Raw genomic sequence first — 18,526 nt, forward strand, 5'->3', positions numbered from 1 at the left:
CGTGAACTTCTACACATGACTCCATCCTCCCATATATTAATATATTAAAATAAATGTGGAAGACGTTGGATGTGGCGCAATATATGCAAAATATTTTAAATCAAAAGTTTCATATTAAACATCGTTAACAATGTTTAAAGTAACTATCAGCGCAATATTTTCCAAGGCCCGTTGAGCGATGAATCTAAATTCAAATACATAGTCTTAGTGATATAACATTAGTAATTATAAGAACATATCAGAAGTTGGTATCGCTTTAGGTATTTTTTTAAATTTAATTTCGTTAATCTACAAAGTTGCGATCGCAATAGCTATTGAAAAGTGTTATTCTGCCTTGGGTTTCGAGACGGCATTCTCTTCGACTTCGAAATTATGTCTGTCAACAGTGAACTGGTTGTTTGATGACAGGAGATATTTCGTCTTGCCCCCACTACCAAACCCATTTGCAAGACGCGGTTGTTGAATACATCGGCGTACGCCAGCAACCGTCATCTTCATCTGGTATATCACCATCTTAGTCAAAAATCTCCATTAGGAATGGGACCATAAAACAGTCACGAGATAACTTGTAATTGTAACGCACGGAGGGCGCACGTTCAGTTTATATTTCTTAATTTAGATCACACAGAACGTTCTTTATTAAAAAAAATATATATATACATATATATACATACGTGTTTTTATTTGACCAGCACGTTAAGCTATTATCTTATTTTGTACCGAAGACTTAGCCAACTAAACCTGTCTTAACTTTTTCCATATACTTACAACTAGAGGCATTGTCAATTCAGGTATTTTTTTTTTCATTCACAATAGTTAAATTTTTGCAGAAATAAGTGCAGGCAATAACAATAACCCTTATTTTGACAGATAGAAATGTAAACAGACCAAAACTACATCCCTAATATAGCTTAGAGCAAGGTGACGTACATAGGATACTTTTTATCTTTCTATTTTAAAGTCAATACAATTCATAAATACCAAAATTAACAAGGCAGTTATTTTGAGGACAAACCTGTCAGATATTTTTAATATCACAACAGAAAATGGCATTGGCATTTTCGTCATCAAATCATCGCGGCTACTTTGCTAGATTCTGGGCGAAGGACGCAAACGTATTCATATCAAATCAAACACATCTAACATAAAAAATAGTGGAATAACTGCAGTGTTGATAAAAAGGTCTATTTCAATTTGAGATATACAGAAATATTTTGGAAGCATTGCGCAGAACAGTGCAATGTTTAAACCAAAGCGATGAAGTATTTGCATACAAGTTCAAACTGATCCTTCCTCGAAAATAATACAATTACTAACTATTGGTAATATTTGAAAAGAACCAAAATAAGCAGTGCAATGCACATGCATCCCAAATAACCTTGCCTGCCGAATTTTTCGTCTTTCCACGCTTGAGGACTGGTTCATCAGTCCGCTAGGGTGACTGTCGATTGAACTCCAATGTGAAGTGATGGCACCATTGTCACACACTGCCACAAAAATTTGGTATTATGATTACAGACATTCAAATACTCCCGAGAATTAACAATTCGTTGTTATTTTATGAATTTGCGCGCCACCCGTTTTGCACAAAGCTTTCGCCTCTTTAGGACGTCCACTGCCTGCAATGTCTTCGGTGCTCATTTCGCCTCTTTGCAACTTAGCAAATCTCCTTTCAATGGTTGATTTCCCTGGTGCAGATTCCTAATTCAACAGCCCCCAACAAGCGATGATGCGAAATGGTTTTTGATCTATTTTTTGTAAACAAATACAAGTTGCTTCACCCAAAATGCTATATCTCAGTTGCCAAGTTTGTATATAACTACTCAATACTTTGAAAATGTTATTTTTGAATAAAGGCGGTATCTACTATACACGGTATTCAAATATGAACATTTAACAATTTTATAACGATTGATACACATTTTATTTCAGATGATGTTATGCACAATCCAACATAAGGTGTTGTATTTTTTTAAATAAATTGTATATGAAAGTTTGTAACAAATGAGTAGTTTTATATTTAATATTATGAATGAGATAAATAAAGTAGATCATAATAATTTTTTTTTATCATTTTTATGCCTTCGTAACGTGTTGCAACAAAGAGTTTTTTCACCTAATGATTCATTGTATCACCTAAAACGAGTTATGAAGTTAATACTATATATATTTGTATATTAACGATCAGAATAGCGAAAAGAAATTAATTCCGAGTTATTGTMTGTCTGTCCGTCCCTCCGTTTTTTCCATCCGTGCAAGTGATAACTTCAGAAAAAATTAAGAAATCTTGCTACATACACCCAAAGGAGTTCGGTATTGCAGAAAGGCGTGATCGGACCGCTGTCTCGACCGTAAAACGCCGTTGCCATAAATTTTTAAAAGGCGTGGCCACTCCTCTAAATGGTTTACCAAGCCGCTGCAGCTAAATCAATCAAACTTACTGAAAAATCTCTTTAGCACTTATTCATACACTGTAAAAATTGGTGAAATCAAATAATAATCACCCCAACTCCCCATATGAGAGTTACGTTGAAAATATATTTATAAATTTGAATAAATACGCCACAAGCATTAAATTTAACAACCGAGTCGTTAAGGAAATTCTTTTAACGAACAAACTAACTTCAACCAAATTTGGTTGTGAAGAATGATCGAAATGGATGACAACCACACCTAATTCCCATACAACGAAGGTTATAATGCCCTAGTGGAATTTCATTCTACGCCCAAACATTGTCGAAATCGGACTGACACCAAATATGTGCATCCTGCATTTTACCAAATATATCGGTCAATCTGTGAGGTATCTAGTATCGAAATTCTGGGAGAATATATTTGTGGTGATAGTATTATTTTTTTATTATGAGGTTTTTCGGCTTAAATGTTGTTATGGCTTGTGTTGGATACTAAAACAATTGGTATTTGTAGAAGGCCACAGAAGCCAGTCTATTTGTAAACGCAAATAACAACCCTGAAATTTTTGATAAAAATCGTAAAATAAAACTTAAACAAGTCAAGAACCAGTGATGTTTATTTTGATTTAGAACAATTGTTTTCAGTAGAATTCAATTCATTTGAACTAAATAAATAATAAAATTACTACATTTCAGTGCGTTATTCTTGATACAAAATTAATTTATACCCAACACGTTTAGTATATTATTAATAAAATAAATGCTTTAATTAAGACCAGGGTCTTCTCATTTTTAAGTAAATTTTTCATGCCATAATTTTCTATTCAGCGAAAGTCTAGTCTGGGCCAAATTGCAAATTGTCATTTAAGATAATTGCAATGCAATTTTGAAAATGATATTGAACCCCCCCTGGCACCACTATAGTTATCTTTAATGTATTTTTAATTTTAATTATTTTTTCTCTCCACGTGGGTTTTATTCCTTAAATTTGAAATCTAATTATATATTTTTTTATAACTAAGTTTGTATCATAATTATCATTGTTACATTTACGTAGATAAGACACTTATGTCTACGCTCATAATTTAACTTTTAGTCCACACCCCTATATACAAACTTTAAATTGTCAATATTTTTACTAAGTATTAGTCGTAACTATTAGTCGTTTAAACACAAATATTGCAATTATAAATTATGTATTAATTGCGTTTCTTTGTACAATGTAAGATGTGCTTCAATATTTTAGACCAACTTGTTAGAAACACCAATTACACCTTTTCATACTAAACGGAAAGATAATACCAAAATGCAGGCTATTAAATAAATATTAATGTAATTGATTTTGAGATTTAATTGAGTTGTATGATAAGAGACGTCGCACAGTGAGTCCAAATTGCGTCATGTCTTGGATTAATTGAAAATGAATTTTTAATTCTTGCTTAAAGTGTGCAAATTACGAAAATTAGAAAAAACTCCTTTGTAATTAAATTGTATTTATGTCAAGGGGGTTTTCAAATATTGCGTTAAAATTTGTGGTAGGAAATAATTGTAATTGTATCCTTTGTTTAGTGTAAATATATCCTATGCAAAACCAAATCGACACAATGTAGGCTAGTAGTTGAATTCAGTTAAGCTTAGATTTAAACATCATTTATATGCATGAAGAAATCAATGCTAATTTGGAAAATTTTATGTTGGCATCAACGAGCTTCTGGACGCGTATTGTGCGGTTAACGTTGTTTTTGTTGCTGTTACTATTATGAGCCTTATTATTGCTGTCTCTACTGATGGAGTTTCGTTGGATTGTCTTTTATTCAAAAATGGCAAGGTAGACGTGATATTGAAAAACGAAGAATTCAGAAGCAATTTAAGGGGTCAGTAGGGTAATCTTGGCCGTTTTTTTGACATTTTCTTTTCATAGAAATTTTTATTCTACTATAGTACTTTTTTTTTACAAATCATAAGGTATATCGTGGAGTGTATAAACAAATTTTTTCGGAATTTTATGATGACATCTGTCGGAGAAACAGCTGGGTGAATGAGGTGCGTTTTTTCAATGGCGGACACGATTTCTCATTTTTTTATCATCTGAAACACAAAAACACAATTTATTCTCTAAATATATAATACATGAATGGTTATCGTCCCTACCACAATGATGAAAAAATTTTGTTAAATATTTTTTTAAATTTTGTTTAATTTTTTTACATAAATTTTGTCGTAACATTGTCAATAAATTATAAAAAAAACAATGATGAAAAAATTTTGGTAAATATTTTTTTTAAATTTTTTTACATAAATTTTGACATAATATTGTCAATAAATTATAAAAAAAAAATTTATCTAGTAGGGACGATAGCTAGGCGTTTTGTGAACATATATGATATATGATTGTACCTTCTCTATTTATCTCGGCTTGGAAAGGTTATTCCCTTTTTGTGTTGCTCACAGCTGTATCTTTGCGGGGTTCCTGAGTTCAGACATACCGCTATAGAAGCATTTCCTTTCGTGTTTAATCTTTTCCAAGATTTGGCGCGTGCTGAAAATTTGGATGGTAATCAAGCCATACTGACAAAGACCAATCAGCATAGATAACTTGATGGGAATATCTTTAGTTCGAGTGAGAGCTGTCAAAACTCGTATTTTTTAAAACATTTGCCAATGATGCCACTACTGAAAAATATAAGGTTGGGCATTTATAAACAACTTTTGGGCATTTTGGTGTTTCCACATTACCACTGAGGTATGCAMATAGCGCGTTACCGATATTATTTTTGGATGCTCGGATCCCCAGTAAGCCTATATCACCCATATATATAAATAATTTTGCAAACTACTGACATCTAATTTTACAAAATTTTCACACCTTACTAATTTTGGCAGTTGGTTTTAGCGCTACTCTTCAGGCATCCCGCCTTTTTCACTATGCTTATTGACGGCACCCTGATTGGGTTTTGTTGCCAGCTCAGAAAACAGATCAGGGTGCCCTGCCAGCTTACAAGCGAGAGAGCAAAAAAATATATTCTGATCAATTTATCTATGCAATCAGTTTGTTGACGGTGGATTTCAGTCTGTTATAGGCTTACCTCACGGTCATTGTTCCCTTCTTGAGAATTGGAGCACACTTAGGTTCAAATCATTGAGCATACGTTCATCCGACCATATCTTGTGAAGAAGCTAATGCATGTATCTTGTCAGTTGTTGGGCACCGTATTTAAGTAGTTCAGCCGGAAGGCCTCGGACCCTGCTTATCATAGTCGAGCAATGAAACATCTATTCCATCGTCATCCATTGCGGAATAAAGCTCGCCATTTCCATATGTTCCACTCTCACTGCATTCTGYAGGAGAAGTGTTCCTTCCATAACTTCAATATGCTTTGAACATCAGCCACTAGATCACCTCTTTGGGTACTACAAGAGTATCTCCGGTCTTGAAACCTTTTGTTAGTCGCCGGATCTTTTTGTCGACCAGCATACCCACGCATTTATGCTTTTTTTTCTTCTGCATATACGTGTTGTGATCTATTGTAAAATTGTGAGGTTGGCTGTCTGCTTTCTCTCCACTCTCCATGACAGTCCTCATCGTTCTTTGGCTTGCATGAGCACCTTGAAGTCCCTTATACCGAGTTCTTGATGAAAATTCTTAGAGAGCAGAAGTGCAAGTCGAGTAGAAACCCGTTTAGCTGTCGATTGTGATTGTAGCTTCTTGATGTCGTACCTTCCCTGTGTTTGTGGACGGAACAAAGAGAGCGCGTATCTTCGCTACAACAAAGGCAATCACATATCTTAAAATCAGCAGTGCAAACCGAGTAGTGTTGTAGGTATTTTTTTTTTGCATTTCGCAAAAAGTCCTTAATTTTAATTTGATAAAGCAAATGCACATACTTTTAATAATTGTGGGTATGAAATCAATAACATGAAATTTTTAGTATTTGTACATAAAACCTCCCACTGTGCATACATACTTTATACACGGACCGAAGATTATTGACAATGYTATTTTGCTTATTGGCCAACTATCGGAGGAAGCAAAAGAAGCTCGTAATAAGAACTGCTATCGCGAAAAATCAAACCATGATATTCTAATTATCTGCTACTAACTACAAAAATTTCAAACTTGCGAAATTTGCTTAAAACTGAACGTTCAAAATGTATGTGATACCAAAGATAGTGATGATGGTGATGATCACTACATAACAGTTTAGGCAAAGATACTGATATCAAATATTTTTTGGTTTTTTCTTTCTAATTTTATGTTCGATACTACTAAACCCTTATCTTATACTAAAAATAAAATAATGAAAAAACGTTGAAATCCATGCCTTTACTGTGAAGGGAGCAATTCAAAGCAGTTATGGTGTTACTACCAAATCCTCTTTACAACGTAGAGGTATCATAGCCAATGAAGACTCGAACTTCTAAACTAGAAACTTGAAAGCGTCAAGACAACCATGGAAACTTCCGTTTTCCGGGGGATGATAAAGTTTCTGACAATCTTTTATGCAGAGTGTACAGCTGCTGGCGTACGCCAATGGTATTGATATCATTACCCTCAACAACCGCGCCATTAGTTTTGCTTTCTCCAGACTGGATAAGGAAACGACGCAAATGTCATCAAACAAACAGTCGTCGCACTCGCAACTTAGCTCCCACGTTACTGTTGACAGTCATAACTTCGAAGTCGGAGATAATTTCCTCTATCTTGGAACTAGTATTAGTACCAACTATATTGTTAGCCTCGAAATTCAATGCAGAATAACTTCTGCTAACAGGTTGCTTCGCACTGAGTAGGCAATTAGAAGTTAAGTATTCTCTCGACAAACAAAGAACAAACTCTACAAGTCACCTTACCATCCCTTTCCTGCTATATGATGCAGAGGCACGAACAATGACAACATCTGATCCGTCGGCTATGAGTTTTCAAGAGAAAGATTCTGCCCTTGGGCATTGGCAACGGCGAATACCATAGTCGATGAAGCGATGAGCTGAGTTATATGACGACATTAACATAGTTCAGCGAATTAAGAGACAGCGGCAACGATGGCTTGGCCATCTCGTCCTTATGGGAGCAGAATAAGAGAAGAACTACACTCGGTTGAAGATATCAGGTGGAAAAGGACCTGGATTCACTTGATATATCGAATTGCCGCCACCTTCCGAAAAGAAGACGACTGACGCGCTGTTGTTAACTAGGCGTAAGCGGTGTCTACGCCAATAAAGAAGAGTGTCTTCTACGCGATGATATTTGTTTTTTTAATAATTTTTAACTAGTCGAAATACTTCCTAATTGTCATATCTGCCTTTTCCTTGCATGTATTTTTAATAATACCAGGGCTTAAGACTTGTTCGAAGGACCAAATATTTGGTTTGTAAAGCTATATGATGTCGAACTACACAATTTTATCTTACATTACGAGGGAGACTAAAATGATAGACACGTCGTCTGGTGAGGAATGTTTCATATTTTATTATTATAAAAAAGATAAAGACTAAGTGGGACCTTTGGCACAAATATGTTAATTTTTGAACACGTGGTCTCAGTTTTGCTTTTGTTGCCAATACATTAGCCTGCAAAGAACTTTTCTATGTATCTTATGCCTAACGCCATCTTAAGTCGCAAACACATGGCGATATCGCGAAATAGCAACAGCTGTGCATTTTTACATGCATTTTGTTTTGCGACACCGTTTTCAGTGGCAACAATTTCAAGTTGTCGACTGATAATTCAAAGCAGACCAATTTGAGGTAAAATTCTTATATTTATGTAATGTTGCCTCATTTTATATTTCATAATTTTTTTAGAAACCAACAACTCAACGATCATATATCAAAGATGATATGTTCATACATATGTATCTCTATTTTTACCCTTTTAATTTATTAAGAAAGTCTTTATATTTTTACAAAGCAACTTCAGAGATTTTAATTTAATTACTTTCTTGTCACGTCCGATGTGTGGTGATCATATTTTTTGCAGTTTAGTAGTGTGAGGTGTCGTTGGCTGTTGAATTCTTGTTGAGTACGGTGTGTTATACCAGGATGCGCCAGATTTTCTCGAAAATAGTAGTATGGTAGGGGGAAGCTTAGCTCATATCAACATCCTGGGCCCCCTAGGCGAATGATTTGCCTAGTATCACACGTGTAAATATATGATTGAATGTAAGTATATGGGCGCACTGCTAGTGGAGTAGCATAGCGACCGTCAAATATAATATTTGGTGATGAAGTTCTATTTGTCCATATTTACACCTTTGTGTGGAAAACGGATTTTCGTTTGATAAGAGTTTTAATATACATGTAGATGCTTGAGGTAAGCAACTTTATTTTGCATGTTTATTTGATTTTACTGACGGCTTATTATATTTGCGAATTTGCTTTTATTAGTTTATTGTGCGATTTATTTATTATTTGCCTTTTCTGTTCGATTAATGCAATTTATTTTGATCGGCTTATTAAGGTAAGCACTCCACGCCTAGCTCAGGTATGTCCACAATGTACATACTGCAGTCATCTCCATCGAAAACCGAGGAGAACTTTTCAAACTGAGAGTCCTAATAGAGCAAGGAAGACAACGAACATTCATAGCGTCTAGGGCGCAAAATAAGCTAAAACTAGCAATAAAAGAACTCAATTACGAAACTACGGGAATGGGCGGAAGAGTAGTACAAAACTCAAATAAAATCTGCCACATTACAATTTCCCCCAAGCGGATAAGCGCATTCAAGCAGAAGCTCTAATCTGAAGTCAGCTGACCCAACTGTAACATCCGGGCTCAAATAGATATTCTATTAGGCAGCGACCTTATACCTCAAATTATACAATTTAATTTAAAAAATTTCAAACATCTCAAAATACTATATCCGGTTGGATTTTTAATTCACAATTAAGAAAATTTTTGGAGTTAGAAGAACTTCCCTCCATTTCAATTACGACCCCTGAAGATCAGTAATGAAAAGAATACAAAGCCACAACTACTAAATCAGGAAATGGTCGGTATGTCATACGACTACCACAAAAACAACAATTTTCAGATACAGCCGTCATAGGTCACTTTCACACCTCTGCGTTACAGCAGTTTCTAAGTATGAAAAAAAAAATCTGCTTAGAAAAGGTGAGCTCAAACAAGATTATGATGGTGTCTTACAAGAATACCTCCGTTTAGATCACATGGAGGAAGTAAGCCTATTCATTATGCTTGCCACATCATGCAGTAGCTAGACAACAAAACAACACGGAACTTTAAATTGAAAACAGTTACCTGTGGCGTCAACAGTGCTTCATACTTAGCCATTCGTACACTACACGAAGTGGCACAAAGTCAGAATTTCCTTTGGCAACATAAGTCTTAAAAACACAAACGTATGTAGACGATATCTGGGAGCCACGGCCTATCACAAGCATACGAGTCCTTATGACAGGTGATGAACGACAATTTGTTGGATACTAATTTCCTTATATTCGAAAAGAAAAGTACATCAAAAATACTGGACATTCAATGGAATGTGATATAGGACCAGTTTTCGTACACGACAGTAACCATATCCCCATTATCCGCCATAACAAAGGGGCAAATTTTATTCTCAATGGTAAAACTTTTCGACCCCGCCGGATGGCTTTCGCCAATTGTGATGCTAACGAGAATCCTGATCCTATAATTATAGCTAGACGGAACTGACTGGGACGAACAAGTGAAACCTCTTCGCTTAGAAAAGTGGTCCCAGTTTGTTAATAATCTGACAGACATTTCGCAGATACAAATTCCAAGGCGGGTAAACTATTCAATCGAATACAAAGCTAGTTCCACTCGATGAAATAATGGCCGGTAAGCCCCCATTTTCCAACACTCCACGAGAATTGCCAGCAAAAACACAAAAATATGTAACTTTTCGACTCCGCAGGATGATTTTCGTCAAATTCAAAAATCTTGAGCTATGTGGTGTGCTATACTTGCCAAATTAATGCACACGCATTTAAACATAACATAGAACAAAATTGTCCCAAAGGGATAGAGATTCGAAAATTCTCATAAAATATTGCTTAACAATTAGTTTCCTAAATTCTCAAATAGAATAAATAAAAAATAAATGTAATTCATCTAGAATTAACAAAGCAGAGGTCGCTCTTATTGCACCTATGTATATACATAAGCGCCCCTCATAATTCTAGTTGGTGGGATTCGGTTGTACAACTGGAACATTCCATTTCAAAAACCCCTTTCATTTAGCAGCCCTAATCTCAGGGTATGCTTTCCAAGGTGAAGGTATTAGGACTCTCAGTATGTAGTAGTACCCTACTTTGATTCTCGCTGTGTAGCGTTTGAGTTTTTAATGCCTTTGAGCAGCATGGCGTTTCTTGGCAAATTTTGGGATTTTTTCTTTCGGAAGTTGCGGTTGCAACCAAATTAGTGGCTCTTTTTGAGAAAGCGCTACTTTGAGGTGTGCTGGGAAAGTTATTGAAGTGCAACATTGGATGATGCTCCTATTTAAATTGTTGTTACAAAAATCGTTTGTGGCCACAAAAAACAGAACAATTGATTTTTTCGGCAAATTTTATTTTTTTTTTTTAATACAAAATAGTCTTCTGCTTCAAAACGGCTTTTTGCACGTACCAAAAGCATGTCAAACGAGTGTTTTAGCTCGTTGGCCGGTATGGCTGCCAGTATATCGATGCAAGGCCTCTAAGTTTGTATAACGTTTTCTTTCATGGGCAAATGCAGAAGTCGTACGGTGCCATATCATCAGTGGTTAATGGTTAAAATTTGATTTTTGGTTAAATAATCGGTCACAGGAGTCGATCGATGATAGCAAAATTTGGTCGTCAGTCAACTTGTGAGGAACAAATCGTGCATACACCTTTCGTAAGCCCAAATAGTCGGTAAAAATGCGAAAAATCTATGTGCAGGGTGGCTGACGAATTTTGCTACATTTAGAAACTCAAAAAAGTTTGTTTTCAGTGTATGGAATTAATTTTTCTTTTATTCATGTTAAAGCTCATTCAATTTTATTAAATATAGCTTAATTAGTTTTAAAAATAATGGAATTTAAACCACCATTGGAGCATCTTCTGGCAAAATTCCAAGCGAATCGGCAAGTCTGCAGCGTTCAGTTTGTTGGCCATTATTGGCCAATTTTATATGCGAATAAGTCCAAATCTTTGTGCATAATTGACTGTAATGACTGTCTGCTTACACCCAGTTGAGCAGATAAGCTTCTTGTCGAAACACATGGATTGTTTTGTATGGCATCAGCTACAGCAACGATTGTTTCCTCCTTTCGAACTGAAGGGTTTCGATGGTAAGGTCTTCTGTTGACTGTCCCATGCTCGGCAAAATTGTTTACAAGTCTCGTTATGGTCCATGTGCTCGGAGGATTGCCGCCAAACACTCTCTTTGAACCGAAACTACGGACTTCAGTGCGTGATAGCGGCGGACAATCCAAATTCTTGTTTCAGTGTCCTAGTTATCCATTTTTGTTAAATGTGAAAGTCAATCTGCAAAATAAATAAAAAAAATTAACCAGATTCACCAAATAGAAAAAAAGTTATTTAATTTTTTTTGGTAGCGGCTTTCATCAGCCACCCTGTATTGGAGATGCTCAATTCCATTTCCATGAATTTCAATGATGATTTCGGCTGATTTTTGACGAATTCACGCATAGTTTCGATTGAATTTGCGGTGATCACGGATTTTGATTGGCCCTCATGTTGATCGACATTTATATCCTCACGACAGCTTTGAAAACTTTGAAACCACTCGKGCACTCTGGTAATCATTTAATGCTATCTGCTAATATTCAATCATCGCCATAAACTTGTTTAATCAATTGAAACGTTTCGGTAACAGTTTTACCAATTTTAAAACAAAATTTAATGTTTGCTCTTTGTTTGAAGCTCATTTTCGCACCGATAACACAAACATACTGACACTTAAAACGCAATAACTTTACTTCCAATCGATGAAATGTCATGAAATTCTCACTGTCAATCGGTAAGATAAATAAAGATAGCAGATTCTAACGCAGCAGTCGACGTATAGATTGCGCCACCAGGGGCGCTAGATTCAAAAAGTCCTGTTTACTTTGGAAAGCACCTTGTATGTTGTTTTTGTTCTTTCGTTTTTTGCTTTTACTTTTCGAATTTGCCCAAGTTTACTATTTGCGCAATCCGGTTTATACTTTTGGAGCTTAAGGGAGGGGTATTGCCGGAAAGTGTGGTCAAGAGTAGGCTTGAAAAATTCTTTTTTTATTAAATTTGTGTGTTTGGATAAACAAGTGTAAGTAGGCCATTCTTTCTTAGAAATGTATATGCCAATATATATATAATTATATATTAAAGTATATACTGTTCATACATATAATTGGAGGTACATATACATATAGTGTACCAATGTGTTTTTCAGTTTCCCGGATATTAACCGTAAGTTGAAACTGTTTTCAAACAACCGTTGTCTTAAAAAGTTAACCGTATTCATTACAGTTTTTATAGATATGAACTGTAAATGTTAACCTTCTTACATATATGATAATTTAATTTTGAAATTAAAAGTGGAGTCGATACAACTCACTTTGTGCTAAGGTCTGTTACTGCAATTAAGATGGAGCGATATGCCGATCCGTGTGATCCRTTTCCTCTCCATTTTGCTCCTTCTGCATCTTGTTGTGTTTGTTGCCAATGTTAGTTTCCTTACCTTTTTTTATTGTATTTATTTATTATTAAATTTTGATTTTGTGTTTTTTTTTGTTTAAATTAATTTTTTGTTGTTTTCGCACCCGATTATTGCACTATCATTAAAAGCGCCCATTTTGATATTTGTGCAAATATTATTTTTGAAGGAATTTGTTTCCCCCGCTTAACCTTTTTTCGGTTTTTGCAACACAATCTATTATCTGTATAATCTTTTTATGTGGGAGAAATATTTTTTATCACTCTACATATTATATATAGGTTTTGTATATATAGGTTTTGTTTTATTGTTTTGGTAATTGCACGATTGTTTTTTTTTTAATTTTTTTTTTTGTTTTGTTAACTGCTCTGTTGGCCGATTTTTAAACTGGTTTATTATTATTACTTTTTTGTAACAGAATTTCATGCGTCACATACATATTTCGGTGTATATTAATATAACTTTTTTTTGTGCTCACCGCCCTCTAATTCTTTGCTTGTTTGGATTTATTAAATTTTTTTTTCTCAATAGTGTCTTTCTTTGAAGGAGAGAAGAATATTTTCGTAACAAGTAGATACATATGTATGTATGTATCTCTATTTTTTACTCTTTTTTAAAAGGTTGTCACGCACATTTGAAATAAATGCACCGGGTACACTTGAGTGGTATAATATACAATATAATTTATTAAGAAAGTATTAAAATTAAATGGTTGAATTATTTGGTTAACCAACTTAAACGAGCGTATATACTTATATAGAGCGCCAGATCGCTGTTGTCGAAAAGCTTACTGTAGCGCGCGGGACGGTTGTTGTAAACGGAATGTCCGTAATTTAATTCCTTTTTTGTCACGTTCGATGTGTGGTAATCATCCTTTTTGTTGTTTAGTAGTGTGAGGTGTCGTTGGGTGGTGAAATCTTGTTGAGTGTGGTGGGGTTTTCAGGTGTTGTGTGTTATAGCGCCAGTTTTTCCCAAATATGGTAGTATGGTAGGGGAGGTTTAGCTCATTTAAAAATACTCCAAATTTAAAAAACATCAAATGGGATATTATGAGGACTAAAATTAAAAACGAATTTTTTATCCACGCTCAAGTGGACTCGTGAGGAACAACTTGAAAGTGGCGATCCTTATAGTGTCGCAGAATACATAAAAAGAATAGGTCCTTTTTATGAAGACCTGCACGTAGTATTTGGCCATCCCGTAAGTGTTCAGCCACCAGACATTTATCAGTCAACAGAGTCGGTATCAGCGTTCGACAATATACATATACAAATATACATAAAATTTAGTTCCAAGATACTACTGTCTGCAAATGAGTTTGTTAGCCCGTTTGCCAATTTCGCATTAGATACATGCATATCTACACCAGCCAGAAATCCTTAAGGATCGCACAGAAGTTATAATTATTTTGCTTTACTGTTCGAAATCCAAAGAAAGAAGTTAAAATTATAAACGAAAAACCTAGAATTTGAAAAGGTGAGAGAGGAAAAAATTTCCAATTGCAGAAATTCTGCTGCTTTACTGGTGTATACACCGCTTACTCGATTATAGTCGAGTGAACAACAGCAGAAATAACGTTTAGAAAAGAAATGGAAGTAGAAGTGGGGGAAAAATAAGATTGGAACACGATAGATTGAAAAGATTTAATAGCTCATAAGTTGCCAAAATATGATAATTTGTTCCATTTTTTCCAATTCGTCTCTTTCTATGATTGTTTCACCGGGCTAGGTACTACGTCACTAAAGTAACTTTAGCTCTTAAAATAATTTTAATTTTTAAAAATCCTTTGGAGGATATGTTCTTAAGGGTCTAAACTTTAAATATATGATCGAATCGAATTTTTCAAAATTCTAGAGTAGAAAACCCCCTTAAACTACCAAATCTTTCTTTCAGCATTCCTTAACAGTTTCAATATCGACTGAATACGTTGTTAATAAAATTCCTTTACTCTGGCTTAAATTTTTGGATTCTTTCTAAATGGCATTAAAATATAATTTATATGCACTGTCACCATCCATTCGATAATTCGCAATTATTAAAAATACGTCCYTCGGGAACGCTACCAGGAAGGCCTAACACCAAGTGTCTTATTTGCAATCTATGAATGCACACGTTTTTTCCGTCAATAAAATATCGGTACCATCCACGTATCCTACGCAGTTAGGTAATTCAATGAAACGAGCATCTTGCATTCGTTTGTATTTGCTCAAACTAAAAACTGGTCCTTATATTTCAATAGCGCATGTATATTGCGATAAACTGAAGAATTCTGACCTGATTGATTGATTTCCAAGCAACATGTGTAATCTTCTTGAATATGCTTTTAYCAAATCCCCATAAGATTTCATTTAAAAATACCATGCATTTCGGTACACTATTTTGAATAAATGGTAGCATGTGAAGAATGCAGGATTCTTCACCTAAACTCGCTTTAAATTTTACCAAACATGAACCTCATCGAAAATTTGTGAGTGTATTTTAAAACAAGAGTATCTCAACAGAGTCCAAAGAATCGGGCAAAGCTATCGGAAGAGTAGCGAAAAGTCCCAATAACTACGCCGCAGAGAAACTAATTCACTCAATGAAAACCCTACAAAAGGAGGCCTCTCAAAAAATTAATTAGCTTTGTTTTTTGTTTCACTTTTTCTTTTATTAAAGTGCAATGTCAAAACTCCTTCTTGACATATTAAATTTTTAATGTACTTAAATTTTGGCGTTTCCAATGTACCATGTTTAATGAATTTTATATGTTTCCTTTTGTACATCATTTTAAATGTTATGTATAACTGTATATAATAAACTCAGATAGATATTTTATCAAAAAACTAATTTAACGAACTAAAAAACCATTAGAGCGCTATATTTCACTTGTCAAAATACTTTCTTGCCGTACTGTACATATAGTATACCTCGTCATTTTTCCCTTCTCTTATATAAAGTAATGTTACTTTATTTACTACATATGGAATGGATCTTCTTTTTAGTATTGCGTTTAAAAAAATCTAAAAGATTTTCGCGTTTTTAAGTTTCCTTGCATTTCCATTGAATATAATTATACTCGTATAAATTACATTTATTGTACCAAAAAACCTGTATATATTATATGTATTATTTACATTAGGAGAGTAAATTTAAATTTTAGAAAACCTATTTAATTGAATAAGTCACTTATGTTCAATATAAGTTAATTCAGAATATATTTGATATATTTTAAATTTATTTATAGGGTTCATATGGGCTAGTTAAACTGGCTTACTCTGAAGAGGACTCAACCCATTACGCAATGAAAATTCTCTCTAAACGTCGATTAATAAGACAAGCCGGATTGGCAAAGCGTGGCATAATTAAACCAATTTCACCATTAGAGAGAGTTTATAGAGAAATTGCCGTGCTAAAGAAATTAGATCATCCAAACGTTGTAAAGTTGTTCGAAGTGTTAGATGATCCATTGGAAGACTCCTTATATATGGTTTTTGAACTAGTAAAACAGGGATGTGTTTTGACCATCCCAACAGATTCGCCGTTACCTGAGGATAAAGCTTGGAGTATTTTTCGTGACACAATACTTGGTTTAGAATATTGTAAGTTATTTAAAACCAATGATATTAAATTTAAGTTTTTTAGATTTGAACAGTAGTTCCAGTATGGGAAGATTTTTTAAACAAACATTTACTTTTATATTCTCGCAACATGCTACATGTTCTTTAGTTTGGTTCACCTAACGGTTGTTTTAACACCCAAAACTAATTGATTTATTTAAATTATTAGCACGATGATATGAGTTGGATTCTGTCCGTCCTCACTCATGGGCTTAAAGAGGATCGTATCGCAGATGGGCGAAATAGAAACATTTCGAAAACCTATAAACTTCATAGTAAAACTACAAATTAAGTGTATTTTGGTTTTTATGTGTAGTCCTATAACTCAAAAACTATTTATAGTGAGTCATTATTTCAATATATGTAATTATGTACTCATATACAGTGTATAAATCAAGCTCGAATGTAGATATGGGAGTCAAATCTTGACTAAATTGTGTCTTATCACTTCCAAAATAACAAATGTGTGGTTTGTCCAACTTTTTACCCAATACATCGGTAAACCTCTTTGATAATAATTTGCTTTTGTTGTACATATTGCATAAGATATACCGGCCAATCAATTTGTAAGGTGTTTTAATGAAATTCAGATACACTTTGTTTTGGTAATTATATACCGTGATGTCAAAAATGGATAAAATCAGGTTAACATTTCCTCAAGTCCCATATATCTGTTATAGTGATTTTCAATCTTAGATTTGATTTTATATCAGTCCATCTATGGGGTATCTTAATGAAATGAGTTCAATATCAATCAGGTCCTGTTAACTTTAGGTATATATCGATCAGTTATTTAGGTATCTTAATGAAAATCGGATGTTACCATGTATATCTCGGAAGTAAACACATAATATCTCATTATAGTTACATACGTAATTAAAGCGGAATCCTCCTCTGATAATGACCTCTACATCAGCGCAAGCAATAGACGGGTTCTTCGCATAATACGTGAATAAAGAAACATTTTTACAAACGTAAGAAGTCAACTAATTTTGATAATTCAGTATCTATTTCATTGTGTCCTCGTCTGGTACTAAAAAGAAAAGCGTACTATATTTATAGGTTTTCTAGTATAAATTAATATGACGTCAATTGTGATTGTAATCTATTCTCAATTTTGTCTTCTTGCCTAAATTCTTACGAAAAATTATTTAATATAAACTTTCTCTTGAAATTATTTCCCAGATTTGAGGCTTACAAATCGCGAAAGTAAAAAATCTTCAGTTATTGACGGCCTTAGCATTTTTTACTTGTTATATAATAATTAATTTTTATACAAGGAAGAAAAGAGTAAAACATGTTTTTTGCTAATTTTTTAAGCGGTGAATGTCGTAACTATGGGAACTAATTTTGATATGGATGAACCGTTGAAATACGTAAAGCGTTGGTGAAAACTGGAACAAAACAATTAAGGAAGCGCTAACTTCGGGTGTCACCGAACATTTTATACTCTCGCATCAAATACCGTAATTGTGTAAAGTTTTATTCCGCTATCATCATTGGTTCCTAATGTATATATTATACAGAGAAGGCATCAGATGGAATTCAAAGTACCGAATTTCATTGAAATCGGTCGAGTAGTTCCTGAGATATCTTTTTTGGTCCCTAAGTCGGCGACGCCACGCCCATTTTAAATTAAAAACAAAGCCTGGGTGTAGCCATTACTTCCGTAAAATTTAGTGTTTCTGACGTTTYTTGTTAGTCGGTTAACGCACTTTTAGTGATTTTCAACATAACCTTTGTATGGGAGGTAGGTGTGGTTTTTATCCGATTTCTTCCATTTTTGAACTGTATATGGAATTGCCTGAAGGAAACGACTGTATAGGGTTTGGTTTACATAGCTATAGTAGTTT

The 18,526-nt window shown here is 34.3% G+C and overlaps 1 protein-coding gene across 2 annotated transcripts in view; it reads left to right on the forward strand.

The window, feature by feature from the left end:
- The window catches only part of LOC108974663 (calcium/calmodulin-dependent protein kinase kinase 2), a 53,864-nt gene that overhangs the window by 25,448 nt on the left and 9,890 nt on the right, over positions 1-18,526 (forward strand). For both annotated transcript variants that reach the window (XM_018942644.1, XM_018942643.1), the window contains exon 3: positions 16,301-16,655. In XM_018942644.1, coding sequence (XP_018798189.1) covers positions 16,301-16,655 — 355 coding nt within the window. The remainder of the gene's footprint in view (positions 1-16,300; positions 16,656-18,526) is intronic.

This window comes from Bactrocera latifrons, unplaced genomic scaffold, assembly GCF_001853355.1.
Source record: "Bactrocera latifrons isolate USDA-ARS-PBARC rearing strain unplaced genomic scaffold, ASM185335v1 scaffold_577, whole genome shotgun sequence".
NCBI lineage: Eukaryota > Metazoa > Arthropoda > Insecta > Diptera > Tephritidae > Bactrocera > Bactrocera latifrons.